This window comes from Aquarana catesbeiana, linkage group LG03 (assembly GCF_042186555.1).
Source record: "Aquarana catesbeiana isolate 2022-GZ linkage group LG03, ASM4218655v1, whole genome shotgun sequence".
Lineage (NCBI taxonomy): Eukaryota > Metazoa > Chordata > Amphibia > Anura > Ranidae > Aquarana > Aquarana catesbeiana.
The window spans coordinates 612940271-612957775 of NC_133326.1; the positions used below are offsets into that span (position 1 = coordinate 612940271).

A 17505-nucleotide genomic window follows, 5' to 3' on the forward strand; every position below is an offset into this window, starting at 1 on the left:
AAAATAAACCACTTTGAAGCAAAATAATGGTCAGTGAGCATCAATGCAGCCTGATTAGTGCCCATCTGCAGCCTCAATGCAGCCTGAACTGTGCCCATCTGCAGCCTGATCTGCTCCCATCTCCCCCATCAATGCAGTTGCCTGATTAAGCCTCACCATCTCTCGCAGGAAATCACTGAGCCGTCATCTCCTGTTTACTCGGCTCTCAGTCGGCAGTCACATACACAGTCCCACCTCCGCCATCGGCAATGGACTAGCTCCTGTGATAAACAGAACACTGGTCCAATGCCGGTGGTGGAGACGGGACTGTGTGTGTGATGTGAGAGCCGAGTTAGAACCGAGTGAGAGCTGAGTGGAGAGGAGATGATGGCTTGGTGAATTCCAGTGGCACTCGTCCCCCTCCTTCACCTCCGAGGTACGCTGTCGGCATATAACACGCACCCGTTATTTTTCCCCTATTTTCAAGGGAAAATAGTGCGTATTATACGCCGATAAATACGGTATATATATTTGCACATGACTTTTTAGGTGCAACATACATTTATTTATTTTTTATACACTGGATCCTGCAAAGCAATCTCAGGCTTTTGCGGAAACTGCTGACAGCTTTAAAGTGGTTCTTCATTCATCTTTGTAAAAATTAAAAGTCAACGGCTACAAAAACTGGAGCTGCTGACTTAACAGCCACTCACCTGTCCCAGGATCCAGCGCTGTCCTGGATAGCCCAGTTTTTTAGGTTCCCGGCACCCACATCTTAACTGTGGGCAACCAGCTGTGATTGCTTGTGGCTTAACAGCCGGATGCTCGCTGCTCCATGTGAATAATCCCACAGTCTTCTGGGACCTGTGAGATGTCTCAGAGGACTGCGAGCAGGGAGAGCTGCAGGAAGTGTCAGTGAACTGTAAGGGTGTTGATGAGTGGGCTTGTAGCTCATTAGGAACTACAATCCGTCTGCCTGGTGGCAAATGGGACTCATAGGGGTTGATTCAAAGAACGTGCAATTTGCAAAATGCAGTTGCACTTAGCAAGTGCAGTTGCTCCAGAGCTTAGTAAATTAGGTAAAGTTTCACTATATACAACGAATACCCAATCAAATGCAAGGAAAATTTAAAAAACAGCATTTTTTGCTTGCACATAATTGGATGATGGAAGTCAGCAAAGCGTCTACTGATTTGCTAAGCTCTGGAGTGCACAATCTATTTGCCTTTAGTAAATCAACCCCATAGTGGCTGTGCAGGTGGAGCCGTTTTTACAATGATACCATGGCTGTGGGGAGAAGAACCCCTGTAACAGGGAAGGGGGGTGAGGAGGGTTAGTGAACATGTTAAATGTTACATCATAAATATGACCAGAAGGATAACTTAGCCTTTAGATTTTGCGATTTGCTTTATTGTATAAACCCATTTCTGATAGTAACTAATAATATTTCATTTATTTCTCGGTCAAAGGAAATGTAAAACATTATGACTCCTGTGGATGAAATGAATTATGGAAACCACAGCAGGTTAATTGAATTTTTAATTATAGGTTTTTCTGACTTCCCAAGCCTGAAAACTCCCTTGCTATTGTGTTTCCTCTGTGTTTATATATTCACATTTGCTGGAAATTCAATTCTTACCATCTTAATAAGTTGGAGCCCCTCACTTAGCAGTCCCATGTACTTCTTCTTGTGTAACCTCTCATCCCTTGATGTTCTATATACATCTACTACTTGCCCACATCTGATTGGTATCTCCATCACCCAGGAAGGGCAAATTTCTTTTGTGGGATGTATGTTTCAGCTTTACTTCTTTATTGCCTTTGGAAGTACTGAATATTTCCTATTGACTGTGATGTCTTTTGATCGTTATGTGGCCATATGCAAACCTTTACATTACACCCTAATGATGAACAAGCAGGTATGTTTGTATGGAGCTATGGGTTCCTGGCTGGGTGGCTTAATTGCTTCAATCCCAATCACAACTGTTGCAAGCACCTTGGATTATTGTAACTCCAACATCGTCAATCACTTCTTTTGTGACATCACTGCCCTTATAACCCTGGCATGCAGCAATGCAACAATTATACATACTATTATACTTATTCAAGGAGTGTTGCTGGTAATGACATCATTTTTTCTCACTCTGGTATCTTATATTAATATTGTATGGACAATAATGATGATCCAGACATCAAAGGGAAAATACAAGACATTCTCTACTTGTGCTTCTCACCTCACCACTGTGAGCTTTTTCTATATTATTGTGTTTGTACTGTACATGAGACCATCAGCAGCAGTTTCACTGAGACAGGGCAAAATACTAACTGCACTCTATATGTATGCTATCCCAATGCTTAACCCCATAGTGTATAGTTTTCGAAATAAAAATGTCAAAATGGCTTTAAAACAATTCATCAAGATAGGCCATTATTAGTAGAAGATATATTATTAGTAATGTGTCTAATGTCTAAGTATGATAAAAATAAGAACTTTTTGGATTATTGTCGATTTTTTTATTATTGCCAAATATGACTCTAAAATGTTGTCTTTTGTTTTTCTAAAGACATGTGAGTCAAACACTGACAGCTTGAATATACAGTATATGAGTTTTGAAAAATATCAAAATATCAAAATATCAAAATAAACCAAAGAGTAGAAAAGTTAAAATATTTTTTTTTGGTTAATTTTGATAAGACATTGAGGGGTTATAACTCTTGTCAGGTTTTCATTGGTGTCTGTGCTCTCATTAGGGATATTCACTCTCTCTATGTGTAAGGGGAAACCAGCTTATTTCCACATGGCTGATACGCTCAGCTAGGCTCTGTCTATACATATAGGGTTGAAGGGTGTTACATGTAGATCAGACCAAACAACATACTGTCATGTGCATGGGTTGTTGATCCTAGACCTCTTCTCATCCTCCTGATCACTTTCACACCTGGAGTACTCGCAAACATAGGCCTATGTTTGACAAGTGGTCTAGACAGAAGCCAAACTGTTCACCCGGGGCCCATATAACATAGGGGCCTGCGCCACCTAACACATGGTTGCAATAACACTTCTATACTTGCTTTGACAGGCATAACAAAACAGTTTATATACGTGTTTTAGATATTCTAAATGATAGCTCTCAACGGGTACCTTCAATTATGTCAGTGTTATACAGAAAGTCTTGTAAGAACAGTGCAGCACTTGGACTCAAGATAAAGCTTATAATAAATTTCCACCCAACATAAGCCTGTAGTTTGCCAACCACGCCTTCCCTGGAGGGGAGAGGACACGGGAGTCTTCTCTAGAACCTCTCCTCAGAAATCCACTAAGCCCAGCCCTCTAAACTCTGGCTCCTCCCACCTTGTAAAGGGCAGTAAGCATCACTAACAGGAGAAGCAACCTATAAGAACAACTCTACCTGACTACGTATGTGTTTTGGTGACCACAGTCACAAGGACTGAAAGTAAGTGAAGATCCAAAAATTTGAGCAGCAGTAGAGGGGAAATCTGTCCATGGGGACAATTGTCCCAGAATACAAAAAAACTGTCTATGGGGACATCTCCCTCACTTTAAAGTTTTTTTTTCTTACTCCCTGTTATGTATAAAGAAAAAGGAAGTGTAGGGAAAAAATGACAGGTGTTTTAGGCATTATCTAATCTATTCAAAATAAAAGAAAGTGCTAGCTTTACATACTTTAACCATTCTGTTTACTGAAGAGTTACCTGCTACAAGATTGTAGGATTAGTTGGTAGTAAGGAAAATGAGGGATACCATCGTTATAAATAGTACTGCTAGGCATAATAACTGTTTGGTACATTCAGCAAGGAAATAATATGCCTCTATTTCAATAAAATTGTGAACTATGTGGATGATTGTATTCTGTTTTCTGGTAGGACAACCATGGGAGCAGTAGCTGTGCCCCTGGTCAAGGTATCAACTCAAAAGCTATACGAGATTGTACTTACAATAATTATTTATATATATATACAGTGGGGAGAACAAGTATTTGATACACTGCCGATTTTGCAGGTTTTCCTACTTACAAAGCATGTAGAGGTCTGTAATTTTTATCAGAGAGCTGTGTAAGGACATCAGGGATACAATTGTAGACCTGCACAAGGCTGGGATGGGCTACAGGACAATAGGCAAGCAGCTTTGTGAGAAGGCAACAACTGTTGGCGCAATTATTAGAAAATGGAAGAAGTTCAAGATGACGTTCAAACTCCCTCGGTCTGGGGCTCCATGCAAGGTCTGACCTCGTGGGGCATCAATGATCAAGAGGAAGGTGAGGGATCAGCCCAGAACTACATGGCAGGACCTGGTCAATGACCTGAAGAGAGCTGGGACCACAGTCTCAAAGAAAACCATTAGTAACACACTACTACGTCATGGATTAAAATCATGCAGCGCATGCAAGGTCCCCCTTCTTAAGCCAGCGCATGTCCAGGCCCACCTGAAGTTTGGCAATGACCATCTGGATGATCCAGGGGAGGTATGGGAGAAGGTCATGTGGTCTAATGAGACAAAAATAGAGTTTTTTTTTCTAAACTCAACTCGCCGTGTTTGAAGGAAGAAGAAGGATGAGTACAACCCCAAGAACACCATCCCAACCGTGAAGCATGGAGGTGGAAACATCATTCTTTGGGGCTGCTTTTCTGCAAAGGGGACAGGACGACTGCACCGTATTGAGGGGAGGATGGATGGGGCCATGTATCGCAAGATCTTGGCCAACAACCTCCTTCCCTCAGTAAGAGCACTGAAAATGGGTCGTGGCTGGGTCTTCTAACATGACAACGACCCGAAACACACAGCCAGGGCAACTAAGGAGTGGCTCTGTACGAAGCATCTCAAGGTCCTGGAGTGGCCTAGACAGTATTCAGACCTGAACCCATTAGAAAATCTTTGGAGGGAGCTGAAAGTCCGTATTGCCCAGCGACAGCCCCAAAACCTGAAGGATCTGGAGAAGGTCTGTATGGAGGAGTAGGCCAAAATCCCTGCTGAAGTGTGTGCAAACATGGTCAAGAACTACAGGAAACGTATGAACTCTGTAATTGCAAACAAAGGTTTCTGTACCAAATATTAAGTTCTGCTTTTCTGATGTATCAAATACTTATGTCATGAAATAAAATGCAAATTAATTACTTAAAAATCTTACAATGTGATTTTCTGGATTTTTGCTTTAGATTCCGTCTCTCATGCTGCATACACACGGTCGGAATTTCCATCAGAAAAAGTCAGATGGGAGCTTTTCATCGTATATTCTGACCGTGTGTATGCCCCATTGGACTTTTTCCATCAAAAATTCAGATGGACTTAGATAGAGAACATGTTCTATATTTTTCCGAACAAATTACTATCGGAAAAAACGTTCATCTGTATGCTCTTCCGTCGAGATTAGCAGGAGGAGCACAAAAGAGTGGTGCACTGGCTATTGAACTTCCTTTTTCTAGTGCCGTCGTACGTGTTGTATGTCACCGCGTTCTTAACGGTTGGAATTTGGTGTGACCGTGTGTATGCAAGATAGCTTGAGCGGATTTCCGTCGGAAAAACCTTCAGAGTTTATTCCGACGGCAAAACCGGTCGTGTGTACGCGGCATCACAGTTGAAGAGAACCTATGATAATAATTACAGACCTCTACATGCTTTTAAGTAGGAAAACCTGCAAAATCGGCAGTGCATCAAATACTTGTTCTCCCCACTGTATATACATCTAACAAAATACTTTTTATTCAAATAATTATTAACAAAAATTAAATTCATCCACTATAAATGATAAAGCTATAAAAAGTGTTTTGTCTCAAATGTCAACAGTACTAAAAAAATGCTATTAAAATGCATCATCTTGTGTCATTCAGAGTCACATCACTTATACATTGTGTGACATAATGTATATTGTTCATATTAAGTCCCGAGATATTCATTTGTCCATTTTCAGGTAAGTAAATATGATTTCTCTTTGCCAGAAAATCCACTTTGTCCTCTATCAGGGAAAAATGAAAATCAATTAAAAACCCAATTTCAGTTTAGAACTCATAAGCAGGACTTCATATTAACACTTACTAGTTAATCCAAAGTAGGTGAATAGGCCAGATTGCTGGGTGATTTGATTCCAAGATCTCAAAGTCTCCAGAAGTCTAAGCTTCTCCCGCATTTTCTCTCTGATAACCATAAGACGTTTTGTTGCCATTTTCAGGTTTTCCTCCCTCAAAATAATAAAAAAAAAGAAAATGGCAAGGAGTTGTGAAACATATTGTATTAACATTTTTTAATCACAGCTGCTTTTCACTTTATAAGGGTTTATAAAAACTGTTGATTTATTAGAGACGGTTGTAGGGGATATAAAGTAGTTTTATCACACTAGAACGTCACCTATTATTGCAAACTGTTCTATAATAGGGGAATTGGCGCTGTTCAACCACATGTGCAGTGGATATTAATCATAAATGTAAAGATAAATAAAAAGTAATAATAACTATATATAAGTGAAATTATCCCAAAACAATACACTATACAATAAAGTGCAAAGTGCTATACCATATGTAGCCTAACATATATCAATAAATAATAATCCACAAACAGTTTGGACAGTGGTAAAAAACAACATGTAGCAAAAAATCATTTAAAACCACTCTGAACCACTATGATAGAGTCCTGTAAATAAGCTGCGCTAAAAGTTAAATAATAATCCATATAGATAACATCAAAAAAGAAATCTTTATGAATCCTTCCAGAGTAAAAACACCACCACCGTGCACTTAAAAGCAATAGTGTCAATCCACCGTAGTAGTTGATCCTGCTTACCAGATGGCAAGCATAAAAGGGCGAGTGGCTTTAGCCCAGCCAAGGCCTTTTAGCTTGATGGCACTCCCGGTGTTCTGGTGGGGGAACGTTCCCCATTGACAAGGTCAGATGATGACGAAACGCGCCTGGGAGGGTACGCATTGACGTCACCACGCTTTCGGAGTGAGAGAACGGGCTCCGTTTTGTTTGTATGCCGGCCGGCTTTTCGTACACGCAACTCTGCAAATTTTAATGTAAGTGACTACTTGTTTTTTAAATAAAATATCTGGAGGATTTTACACTATGGCAAGTCTTTCATTCCTCCGAGTTATCCGGGTTTTCCTTTGCAAAATGGGGATACGTGGACATCTTATGTGAACCTGGAGTTTTACCCCCCCTCCGGAACACCGGGAGTGCCAGCAAGCTAAAAGGCCTTGGCTGGGCTAAAGCCACTCGCCCTTTTATGCTTGCCATCTGGTAAGCAGGATCAACTACTACGGTAGATTGACACTATTGCTTTTAAGTGCACGGTGGTGGTGTTTTTACTCTGGAAGGATTCATAAAGATTTCTTTTTTGATGTTATCTATATGGACTATTATTTAACTTTTAGCGCAGCTTATTTACAGGACTTTAGAATTTTGGTGTAATCGCACTATATGCTGCTGCTTATTTATATTTTCTGTTAGCGCGGTTCTCTCCATTTTTATACACTATGATAGAGTGTCCAACAGTGGCGTGCAAAGTGTCCAATTAGTGTACGAAGTGATAATGAAAAAAACAGTGTCCTAAAAAACTCAATATAGTTTGAAAAGACTGTGATGTATCAATCCAATGAAATGACAAGATTCTTGATGTGGCAAGTGCTCCCCGTCTTCCACTGCACCCCCAATTGTGCCCTCACTCACCAGAGTGCCCAACCCCTGCAGGGGTAACAGGCGCGTAGGTTAAGATCCAGCAAAGATGTTCCTTGGCGATAATCCTCAGCCTGGTTGCCGTACTTCCCTTCTCCAATGCCGCGATGTCCTCTTATTAATCCCCAATGTTAAGCATCCATTGACAATCTTCATTTGTTCTCTTCTAAGAGCAAACCCTTTGCATAGTACCATAGAGGATCATCTATGGTACTATGCAAAGGGTTTGCTCTTAGAAGAAAACAAATGAAGATTGTCAATGGATGCTTAACTTCGGGGATTAATAAGAGGACATTGCGGCATTGGAGAAGGGAAGTACGGCAACCGGGCTGAGGATTATCGCCAAGGAACATCATTGCTGGATCATAACCTACACGCCTGTTACCCCTGCAGGGGTTGGGCACTCTGGTGAGTGAGGGCACAATTGGGGGTGCAGTGGAAGACGGGGAGCACTTGCCACATCAAGAATCTTGTCATTTCATTGGATTGATACATCACAGTCTTTTCAGACTATATTGAGTTTTTTTAGGACATTGATTTTTTCATTATCACTTTGCACACTAATTGGACACTTTGCACGCCACTGTTGGACACTCTATCATAGTGGTTCAGAGTGGTTTTAAATGATTTTTTTGCTACATGTTGTTTTTTACCACTGTCCAAACTGTTTGTGGATTATTATTTATTGATATATGTTAGGCTACACATGGTATAGCACTTTGAACATTATTGTATAGTGTATTGTTTTGAGATAATTTCACTTATATATAGTTCTTATTACTTTTTATTTATTTTTACATTTATGATTAATATCCACTGCACATGTGGTTGAACAGCGCCAATTCCCCCATTATAGAATGTTGTTTGTTTTAATTTCACTCAGGTGATATTCTATGTCGGGGGGGCTGCAGTTCTTTTTATCCTCCTAAGCGCGGAACAATTGCTTTTCATTATTGCAAACTGTTGACTAACTAGGTTAGCTCCTCCTTTCATAATTTTCCTTCATAATAGAAACCCTTGTTACTCAATCAAAACAAGAAAAAAGTAGCTATCAACCAACCAAAAAGTAACAGCCCAACCATGAAAAAATTCTTTAACCAAAAAAAAAAAAATAAAAAAAATAAGAAAAAGCAATCTTCCAAAAAAAAAAAAAAAATCTATGTGTAAAAAAATAAAAATGATTACAGATAAAATAGTCATTGTTATGCGAGTGTGTCTTTATTGTTTAGCTGGATACAACAAGCAGGGCAAAGGACAGCCAACACATTTCAGGGCCACGCAATCCCCCTTCATACAGTAGCACCGATTTCCTAGTCTTCACAAAAGCTGAAGTCTTCTAAGGGCTGGGATAAGGTAAGAAACTTCTCTCATGCTCGAAGGCACCATACAAACTCACCATTCTTCATGAAGAGTTGGATTATTAAGAACTGTTGCTACCACTCGTGCTCCAGTAGATGGCGGTGAAGACCATTTTCTAAGCACAAGACATTCCAACTGGGAGCGAACACTGATCAAAGCTCCATTATTTCTCATAACCATTAGCAGGCACCCAACACTTTCACCTGCAGGAGAGACAAGAATCAGTAACAGAAACATACAAATGTAACATCTAGATCTAGGACAAGAATTGTTAAAGTCTATACAAAGCTAGAATTTTGTATTTTTTATTTATTTTTTTTAGTTTGTTGGGGGGAGGGGGGTTGTTTAGAACCCCTGTCAGCTTTTGTTGCTGTCTGTGTTCCCACTGAGGAGATTCATCCTTTCTGCACAGAAAGTGATGGCAAATCCAAAATAATATGGTTTTCTGCCAGATATCATTTTTAGTTTGAACCCTGATTCTAGTAACAACTGTCTAAAAGGAAATTTCTCCTCACTTTAGAAAAACTTCTATGTGACCTTCCATAGTGTCTCAAGGACAGGAAGTGAAGGCAAATTGCAATGGGACACAGCAAAGAGAAAACATTTTTAAAACTGTCCGTAGTGTCCCTAAAAATGTATAATGTCACATAAACAGACCATGTGGTTTTACTTTACACTCTAAACACCATCCAAAATGATATATAATATTAAATAAAATATAACCATGTATAGCATTAAAGGTAAAATTACTCAGCAGTTGCATATAGTGCAATATCACAATCCACATGGAAAAATAAACAGCATCAATCAAAAATGTAAAATTTTACATATAAAAAAAAGTATATATATATATATATATATATATATACACACACATACACAGTATCTCACAAAAGTGAGTACACCCCTCACATTTTTGTAAATATTTTATTATATCTTTTTTATGTGACAACACTAAAGAAATGACACTTTGCTACAATGTAAAGTAGTGAGTGTACAGCTTGTATAACAGTGTGAATTTGTTGTCCGCTCAAAATAACTCAGCACATAGCCATTAATGTCTAAACCGCTGGCAACAAAAGTGAGTACACCCCTAAGTGAAAATGTCCAAATTGGGCCCAAAGTGTTAATATTTTGTGTGGCCACCATTATTTTCCAGCACTGCCTTAACCTTTTTTGACATGGAGTTCACCAGAGCTTGACAGATTGCCACTGGAGTCCTCTTCCACTCCTGCATGAGGACATCACGGAGCTGGTGGATGTTAGAGACCTTGCGCTCCTCCATCTTCCATTTGAGAATGCCCCACAGATGCTCAATAGGGTTTAGGTTGTGGTGACATGCTTGGCCAGTTCATCACCTTTACCCTCAGCTTCTTTAGCAAGGCAGTGGTCGTCTTGCAGGTGTGTTTGGGGCCGTTATCATGTTGGAATACTGCCCTGCGGCCCAGTCTCCGAAGGGAGGGGATCATGCTCTGCCTCAGTAGATCATGCTCTGCCTCAGTATGTCACAGTACATGTTGACATTCATGGTTCAATGAACTGTAGCTCCCCAATGCCAGCAGCACTCATGCAGCCCCAGACCATGACTCCTACCACCATGCTTGACTGTAGGCAAGTTACACTTGTCTTTGTACTCCTCACCTGGTTGCTGCCACACACGCTTAACACCATCTGAACCAAATAAATTTATCTTGGTCTCATCAGACCACAGGACATGGTTCCAGTAATCCATGTCTTTAGTCTGCTTGTCTTCAACAAATTGTTTGCGGGCATTCTTGTGCATCAGCTTTAGAAGAGGCTTCCTTCTGGGACGACAGCCACGCTGACCAATTTGATGCAGTGTGCGACGTATGGTCTGAGCACTGACAGGCCGTTCCCCAACCCCTTCAACCTCTGCAGCAATACTGGCAGCACTCATACATATATTTTCCAAAGACAACCTCTGGATATGACGCTGAGCACGTGCACTCAACTCCCTTGGTCAACCACAGCGAGGCCTGTTCTGAGTGGAACCTGTCCTGTTAAACCGCTGTATGGTCTTGGCCACCATGCTGCAGCTCAGTTTCAGGGTCTTGGCAATCTTCTTATAGCCTAGGCCATCTTTATTTAGAGCAACATTTTTTTTCAGATCCTCAGAGATTTCTTTGCCATGAGGTGCCATGTTGAACTTCCAGTGAAATTCTTGCCTATGGAAAATATCGGGGACCAAAGTTTGTCGCTGTTTCACAGGTGCACGCAAGTTTAAATTTTGATATGTTATCTATTTACTTGGCACAATGTCATCTTTTATATTAGTATCATCATCAGAGCCTTCTAAACACTGGGCATCCTCCTGGAGCATGTACCCAACACTGTGGTCAAACAGTTCGAGGGACTCCTCAGGAGGACATGGTGAGGCTAGGGAAGGAGTCACTGATGCCATTGAGCCGAGGGAAGAGGCCGTGTTGGCAGCTGCTTTGCCAGACAAAGTACCCTGAGCATGGGTAAGAGAGGATGAGGAGGATGAGGACGGCTTGGTCATCCACTCGACCAAGTCTTCCGCATGTTGCGGCTCAACACGGCCAGCTGCCGAAAAAAAGGCCAAGTGTGTCCCACGGCCACGTGCTGATGAGGATGCACCGTCTCCACGACCAGCACTGTTGCCTCTAATCACAGATCCTGCTTGCCCTCTTTTATTGGCTTGTGACTGTCTGCCTCTCCTTGTTGGCCTTCCAGACATACTAATGGCCTGTAGCTACACTAAGCTGGGATATATATATATATATATATATATATATATATATATATATATATATATATATATATATATATATATATATATATATATATATATATATATATATATATATATATATATATATATATATACTCTGATACTGCAGCTAGCAAAATCAACTGCCTGCCTGTAGTATGAGAACACCACCAACCTTCTACAGGTAGCTTTAGGTGAACACTGTGCAGAGCTCGCAAAAAACTAACTTGTAGCTTATTTAGCTGCCTGCGTTAGTGATAAGATCAGGAAAACACCACCAACCTTCGACAGGTAGCTTTAGGTGAACACTGTGCAGAGCTCGCAAAAAACTAACTTGTAGCTTATTTAGCTGCCTGCGGTAGTGATAGGATCAGGAAAACACCACCAACCTTCTACAGGTAGCTTTAGCTGAACACTGTGCAGAGCTCGCAAAAAACTAACTTGTAGCTTATTTAGCTGCCTGCGGTAGTGATAGGATCAGGAAAACACCACCAACCTTCTACAGGTAGCTTTAGCTCAACACTGTGCAGAGCTCACAAAAAACTAACTTGTAGTTTTAGCTGAACACTGTGAGGAGGACGCACTACACTAACTTGTAGCTTTAGCTGAACACTGTGAGGAGGACGCACTACCCTAACTTGTAGCTTTAGCTGAACACTGTGCAGAGGTCACACTAAACTAACCTGTAGCTTTAGCTGAACACTGTGAGGAGGACGCACTACACTAACTTGTAGTTTTAGCTGAACACTGTGCAGAGGTCACACTAAACTAACCTGTAGCTTTAACTGAACACTGTGAGGAGGACGCACTACACTAACTGTAAATAGTCTATCTGCCTGACTGTGGTACTAATAGGATCAAAAGAACACCAGCAATTTTCTTCAGGTAGCTGTAAATACTGTAACAAAACAAGCCTGCCTGTCAGTAGGAAGATAACAGGAACGGATCTAGCTAAACTGAATACAGTGTATATATATATATATATATATATATATATATATATATATATATATATATATATATATATATATATATACATATACATATATACAACACCTGGGATGCATATATTCAGAAATAGATATTATTTTACATCTCCTGTTTACACACCGTATAGTCCAAAAGCGGCTGAAAATGATTGAGCACAAAACAGCTCAAAATCTTCTGAAACAAAGTGCCGCAGAGGCCAGGCATCGGTGTCTACATCTCCAGAGGACAGTCCTTGACCGTTGAGGTTGAAAAATGGGAAGATGTTCTTTTTCTAAAGTCAACATAAAGAATATATAACATGATAAAGCATAAGTTAAAGATATTGGAATAAAATTCAAACTGAACGTTCAGTTTGTCAGTTAAATACATTCCAGGTGCATTACAACACAAATGGGGTTGATTTACTAATCCAATCACCAAGAAAAAAATAAAACAGTATTTTTGTTTACACATGATTGGATGATGGGAGTCAGCAGAGCTTCTATACTACGCCATGTTTGGAGGAAGAAAAATGCTGACTATGACCCTAAGAACACCATCCCTGCAGTCAAGCATGAAGGTGGAAACATGATGCTTTGGGGCTGTTTCTCTGCTAAAGGTACAGACCGACTTTTCTGCATTGAGGGGCCAATGGACGAAGCCATGTATTGCAAAATCTTGGATGAAAACCTTCTTCCCTTAGCCAGAACACTGAAGATGGGTCATGGATGGGTCTTCTAGCATGACAGTGACCCAAAACATACCACCGAGGCAACAAAGGAGTGGCTCAAGAAGAAGCACATTAAGGTCATGGAGTGGCCTACTCAAGTCTCCAGACCTTAATACTATAGAAAATGTATGGAGGGAGCTAAAACAGTCATGTTTTCCTTGGGGATCAAATACTTATTTTAGTCACTGAACTGTAACTTAATTTATAACATTTGTATCATGTGTTTTTTCTGGATTTTTGGTTGATATGTTGTCTCTATCATTTAACGTACACCTATGATAAAAATTATAGGCGGGCAAACTTACAAATTGTGCAGGGAATCAAATAATTATTTTCCCCACTGTATATACTATATCTATCTATCTATCTATCTATCTATCTATCTATCTATCTATCTATCTATCTACACACACACACACACACACACACACATACACACGTGTGTTTGACTCCTTTGGGGTGCACATCCAAATGCAATAGGCTGCGCACACCTATGGCTATAATAGAGTCTAGGTGGGTGGGAGGAACTACTAAACACTGTAAGGGACACAGGATGACAAGGCTCCAGGTAGTTTGGTTTCTCTAAAGACCTCAGAACAAGATTTATTTTGATTGATTCTGTGATTGACTCTGTGTTCTGCAGGGTATGTAGCAGGATAGGTAAGTAGTTACAATCTTGTTTGCAAGGACAGCTTTGTGCAAACCTAAGTGGGTCCCTTTATACCAGCAAAAATGCTGGGAAAACAATAAAATATAATTATCTGTTGGCTGTATTAGAAGCAGAGAGTTTACAAAATGACCTCTTACCTTCAATAAAGTTGCAATTTGTTTCCACTCACTCTTGTTGAATTGTATTCCAGTCGCAGTACAGGATATTGGAAGCACAACAATGGAATAATCAGGAAAAGTCTGAAAAAGGACGAAGACAAAGAAAGGGAAGAATAAAGATGTGTCCTGACGGGTAAATCATTGTTTGACTCAAAGTCTACAATGTTCCTTAACTCATTCTTCTTTTAAAACCATTTTAGATCACTACCTATTCCTCTTCTATTTATATCAATAGTAGAAGTTTTCATAAGTAGTTGCTGGCATTTAAAAAAAATGCCATCTTATGTCATGCACAGATCTCATAAAATTATTGAGATGCCTCTGCAATAAATTCTTCCAAAGAACTAAGCATTCTCATAACAAGAGGCCTGGTTCTTTTTTATATTTTAGATTAAGGAAGCATTAAAAATGCTGTCAGTTTTTTTTCCATGTTTTCATTAGGAAGATCTCCTTTACTGCATGCCCTGTAGATTCATTAGGAAGCGAGAGGATATAGGGGTTGATTTTCTAAAACTGGATAGTGTGAAATCTGGTGCAGCTGTGCATGGTAGCCAATCAGCTTCTAACTTCAGCTTGTTCAATTAGGCTTTGACAAAAAGAACACTGGAAGCCGATTGGTTTCTATGTAGAGCTGCACCAGATTTTGCACTCTCCAGTTTTAGTAAATCAACCCCATATTTTCAATGTTAGGGAAAACTCGTCTAAGGCTCGATTCACACCTATGCATGTTGCTTTTGAGCGTTTTTGGAGGGTTTTTTTTCATGCTTGGCACGTTTTTGAGCAGCGTTTTTGTAGCGTTTTTGCCGCGTTTTTGCCGCGATTTGCGTTTTGCGGTTTTTTTTTTTTTTTTTTCATTTTTTTTACAGTCTTAAAAAAAAATTACAAAAAAAAAAAAACGGCAAAAACGCACCAAAAACGCACCAAAAACGCTGCAAAAACGCTGCAAAAACGGTGCACTTGCATTTTTGATGCTTGTCCATTGAAATCCATTACATGCAAAACGCTGCTTTTTGCATGAAAAAAAGTCCCCGACCCTTTCCAAAAACGCAGAGATACAAAAAAGCATTGATGTGAACATGTTCCATAGGAACCCATGTTAAAAAATTCCCATGCATTTCTGCAAAATGCAAAATGCATCAAAAAACGCGCTAGTGTGAATGGAGCCTTAGGCTCCATTCACACCTATGCATGTAGCTTTTGAGCGTTTTTGGAGGTTTTTTTTTCATGCTTGCCACGTTTTTGAGCAGCGTTTTTGCGGCGTTTTTGCGGCGTTTTTGCCGCGATTTGCGTTTTGCGTTTTGTTTTTTTTTTTTTACAGTTTTTTTTTACAGTCTAAAAAAAATTTAAAAAAAATAAAAAAAAAAAAAAACGGCAAAAACGCATCAAAAACGCATCAAAAACGCTGCAAAAACGGTGCACCTGCGTTTTTGATGCTTGTCCATTGAAATCCATTACATGCAAAACGCTGCTTTTTGCATGAAAAAAAGTCCCCGACCCTTTCCAAAAATGCAGAGAAACAAAAAGGCATTGATGTGAACATGTTCCATAGGAACCCATGTTAAAAAATTCCCGTGCATTTCTGCAAAATGCAAAATGCATCAAAAAACGCGCTAGTGTGAATGGAGCCTTAGACTGTTCTCATAGGAACAGATGCCCCCTATGTAAGATTTCCCCTCTATTCCTGTTCTGATGGCAACTCAAAATTGTGGATTTACCCTTCACTTTTATTTCCAGTGACATTGGTGATCAGGACAGTTAGACAAAGTGAATCTTCTTAATAGCAAAGACAGCAATAAAAACCTTGTGTAGTCCTACCAATAAAAGTACGAAACAACTGTCTTTAGAGTCTAAATGATTTTATAATATCCATATCCATGTATACATATATACATACATACATACACTGGGGGAGATTTAGTAAAATTGGTGCACTCAGAATCTGGTGCAGCTGTGCATGGTAGCCAATCAATAGGGATGAGCCGAACACCCCCTGGTTCGCATCCAGAACATGCGAACAGGCAAAAAATTTGTTTGAACACGCGAACACCGTTAAAGTCTATGGGACATGAACATGAATAATCAAAAGTGCTAATTTGAAAGGCTTATATGCAAGTTATTGTCAAAAAAAGTGTTTGGGGACCTGGGTCCTGCCCCAGGGGACATGTATCAATGCAAAAAGAAGTTTTAAAAATGGACGTTTTTTCGGGAGCAGTGATTTTATTAATGCTTAAAGTGAAACAATAAAAGTGTAATATTCCTTTAAATTTCGTACCTGGGGAGTGTCTATAGTATGCCTGTAAAGGGGCACATGTTTCCCATGTTTAGAACAGTCTGACAGTAAAATGACATTTCTAAAGGAAAAAAAGTAATGTAAAACTACTATCGCTAGCGCCAGCTATACAGGGGAACCCAGAACCAAAATTTAAAAAAAAATGTGTGGGGGTCCCCCTAAATTCCATGACAGGCCCTACAGGTCCGGTATGGATATTAAGGGGAACCCCGCACCAAAATTAAAAAAAAATTGGCGTGGGGTCCCCCCAAAAATCCATACCAGACCCTTATCCGAGCACGCAACCTGGCAGGCCACAGGAAAAGAGGGGGGGACGAGAGAGCGCCCCCCCTCCTGCACCATACCAGGCCACATGCCCTCAACATTTGGAGGGTGCTTTGGGGTAGCCCCCCAAAGCACCTTGTCCCCATGTTGATGGGGAGAAGGGCCTCATCCCCACAACCCTTGCCCGGTGGTTGTGTGGGTCTGCGGGCGGGGGGCTTATCGGACTCTGGAAGCCCCCTTTAACAAGGGGACCCCCAGATCCAGGCCCCCCCTGTGTGAATTGGTAATGGGGTACAAATGTTTTTGACAAGTCCTTTATTAATTTCTTCTTCTTCCATCTTCTTTCTTCTGGTCTTCCTTCGGTGTTCTTCTTTTTCCTCCATCTTCTTCTTCTCCATCTTCTTCTTCTCCATCTTCTTCTTCCGCTCTTCTCGTCCCGCATCTTCCTCCAACTTCTTCTTTGCTCCGTCTGCACGATCCGCCTCAGTGGGAGTCTTCCGCCATGTGACGCTTCGGTTCTTCTGACACTTCTTATATAACGGAGGGCGGGGCCATCCGGTGACCATAAAATTAGCACTTTTGATTTCTCCCATAGACTTTTAAAGGGTGTTCCGCGGCTTTCGAATTTGCCGCAAACACCCCAAATTGTT

The 17505-nt window shown here is 40.4% G+C and overlaps 2 protein-coding genes across 3 annotated transcripts in view; one reads left to right on the top strand and one right to left on the bottom strand.

Annotated features, from left to right (window-relative positions):
• Positions 1-1481: 1481 nt before the first annotated feature.
• LOC141134028 (olfactory receptor 5AR1-like) lies at positions 1482-2414 on the top strand. The gene has a single exon (XM_073623618.1). It carries the CDS (start codon positions 1482-1484, stop codon positions 2412-2414), a length of 933 nt encoding a protein of 310 aa, XP_073479719.1.
• A 1597-nt stretch (positions 2415-4011) lies between these two features.
• Positions 4012-17505, bottom strand: part of LOC141133104 (aspartate aminotransferase, cytoplasmic-like) — a 60118-nt gene continuing 46624 nt past the window's right edge. For both annotated transcript variants that reach the window (XM_073622249.1, XM_073622248.1), the window contains 5 exons: positions 14281-14382; positions 12885-13035; positions 9060-9225; positions 6032-6174; positions 4012-5951 (listed from right to left, as the gene is read on the bottom strand). In XM_073622249.1, coding sequence (XP_073478350.1) covers positions 5809-5951; positions 6032-6174; positions 9060-9225; positions 12885-13035; positions 14281-14382 — 705 coding nt within the window. In that variant the 3' untranslated portion in view covers positions 4012-5808. The remainder of the gene's footprint in view (positions 5952-6031; positions 6175-9059; positions 9226-12884; positions 13036-14280; positions 14383-17505) is intronic.

Excerpts from the sequence above, each read along its gene's own strand:
- LOC141134028 (XM_073623618.1), top strand. The coding sequence starts at position 1,482 with ATGAATTATGGAAACCACAGCAGGTTAATTGAATTTTTAATTATAGGT.